Source organism: Echinops telfairi, unplaced genomic scaffold (genome assembly GCF_000313985.2).
Source record: "Echinops telfairi isolate 266 unplaced genomic scaffold, ASM31398v2 ScPeMD7_2291;HRSCAF=2852, whole genome shotgun sequence".
Lineage (NCBI taxonomy): Eukaryota > Metazoa > Chordata > Mammalia > Afrosoricida > Tenrecidae > Echinops > Echinops telfairi.
In genome coordinates, this window is record NW_022106189.1 from 35,912,368 (window position 1) to 35,914,777 (window position 2,410).

The following is a 2,410-nucleotide window of genomic DNA, read 5'->3' on the forward strand; positions in this document are numbered from 1 at the left end:
AGGACCAGTGGTGTGAGTGGCGATACTGGGAGGGCGGAGGGTGGGGTGGAAAGGGGGAACCGATCACAAGGATCTACATATAACCTCCTCCCTCGGGGATCAACACAGAAGTGGGTGAAGGGGGACATCGGACAGTGGAAGATATGGCTGAGGGTCATAACAGGCTGACATCACCGTGTCACCCAGCTGCGTCCAACCTCGGTTTGAGGAATGTCTTTTCTGATTTCACCGGAGGCTCCATTTCTGTCCAGAGGGGAGACTTGCACCGGATTCAGGGTTTCTGCCCTCTTTCATCTAACCCTTCTGTCAAATCACGAACTGTCAGGGCACCTGATTCCCAAATAAGACGGTGATGGCCCCTGAACTTGAGATGGTGGGTGGTAGGTAGTGCCATTTCTAACAGAATTTAGTGAGTCCTAAAAACATAGAACTGGCTTTTAAAATCCATGATTTTATGGCGGGTTCAAGGATAAAGACTTTGTAACTTTATTTTAGTTGGTTTTAGAAGAATATTAAACAATGCATGTGGCCAGAATGTGGCGAAAATCATGTTGGCGCCATTCCGTTTTGGCAACATTGGCATATATGGGAAGTAACTGGAAGCTCGTACAGAATGGACTAATGGCTTCTGTGTGTGCCGAGTACGTTACGCTACGCGTACCACGCTCCCGGAACAACAGTGCGTGGTCACCACAGAAACCCACCACGACACCAGCCGCAACATTGCGACAGTCGCCGTAAAGCACGCCTCACGTCGCACTCGGGCTGGTGGGGGACAGGGGAGGCGCGTGCAAGAGGATGTGGGTGGAGCCCTTGAGAGGCGTGGCCAGCCTACCTGCGGCGTGCGGGGCGGGGCTGGCGAGGGGCGGGTCCTCACAGCGGAAGGCGGAAGCGGCTTCCAGTCACGTGATACGAATAGCATGGCCGCTATACCTTGAGCACTGCCGGGCGGGAACGGGTCGCGTGAGCCGTTAGGTGGCCGGAGCAGGTGTGCCGAGGCGGCGTTCGGGCTCACGTTCGGTGGTAGCACGCGGCGGCCGCGCGTGGCAGGAAGGCCTGGGGCGGTGTAGCCCATGAGCCGGCTCCGGGGGCAGCACGGAGCCGCAGACTCCACTGGCCACAACGCTGCCCGAGCAGCCGCAGGCTGAGGAGTCGCGGGGCTCCGGGGCGAGCCCCAACCTGCTACCATGAATCCCGAGAAGGACTTCACGCCGCTCACGCCCAACATCGTGCGTGCTCTCAATGACAAGCTGTACGAAAAGCGGAAGGTGGCAGCGCTGGAGATCGAGAAGTAAGTGCCACGGGTACCGCGGGGTCGAACCCCTCCCCCCGGCCCCCTCCCCACCCAGTTGGCAAGCCCCTCGCCGCTTTGCTGCCTGGGGTGGCCTCTCCTCACCCCTTCCTAGCCACTGTTGCTTTTCTTTTTGACTTGGGTTTCAGGCAGTTAGCACAGTGCTCCAGAGCGGCTTAGGAGCCATATCTGGGTTCGAGTCCCAGATTTGCTTCCGACTGGCTGTGTGACATGGACAAAGTTCTCTAACCTCCTGGTGTCTGTCGTAAGGGCTCAGTGACAAGGAAGTGACTGACTGAGTGCTTGGTTATCACTGTGTCTGGCGCGTAGTGTTCTCCATTAAAACTAGCAGCAAATCGCCCGAGTGCTTCTTTAAGAGCAGAGATGTGAGCATCTATTATAGTGATGCCGACCGGCCTGGTTTCATACCCAGTTCCTGGATTGAGAAGGAACTGTTTCCTGACCTACGGAAAAAGTCATTCCGAAACTTTGTGATCTTAAGCTCAGAAGCTGGTTTTGTTTTTCCTGCCACATCGCCTTTCCTTTCCAGTCAAAGGAGGCGTAATCTGACTTCTAACTTCTGCGGTTTTATTGCATGCTTGTGCTAACCATGATCTGACATTTGCTTAATTCCCCAAAGTAGAAAATAGGTGCATCATAGGGAATGCTTGATTAGGACTTTGTTGCTACTATTGTTACTAATTTACTTAGGTGCTTTTTGCCAAGGAAATCTGGGTAAGAAAGTCACAGGAGTCGGCCTTAACACTGTTCTTGAAGAATAGAAAGATGCAGGCTATGTAGCTCAGGAGTCAGGGTATATAGTTTTGCCCTGGCCTGGAGGACACTGACCGTGTGTGACTATTTAGATTTAAATTGTTAATGATTAAGTAAGATTGTAAAATCGAGTTCCTTTGTCCCATGTGGATGCTGTTAGTGTAATTGCAGTTGCGTTCTCTCCCATACGTGGCAACTTTACACAACAAAATAGCGCAGCCTCCTGAGCCATTTTCATGATTGTTGATGTTTGAATCATTTTTGCAAATGTTATGTTGGTCCGTACCTTAGACCCCCAAACTTGTTTGGTCTATACCCCCTTTTCAGAAAAAACTATTTTAGCCC

The 2,410-nt window shown here is 52.4% G+C and overlaps 1 protein-coding gene across 3 annotated transcripts in view; it reads left to right on the forward strand.

The window, feature by feature from the left end:
• Positions 1 to 932: 932 nt before the first annotated feature.
• Positions 933 to 2,410, forward strand: part of VAC14 (VAC14 component of PIKFYVE complex) — a 91,564-nt gene continuing 90,086 nt past the window's right edge. For all 3 annotated transcript variants that reach the window (XM_004704558.2, XM_045293718.1, XM_045293719.1), the window contains exon 1: positions 933 to 1,291. In XM_004704558.2, coding sequence (XP_004704615.1) covers positions 1,188 to 1,291 — 104 coding nt within the window. In that variant the 5' untranslated portion in view covers positions 933 to 1,187. The remainder of the gene's footprint in view (positions 1,292 to 2,410) is intronic.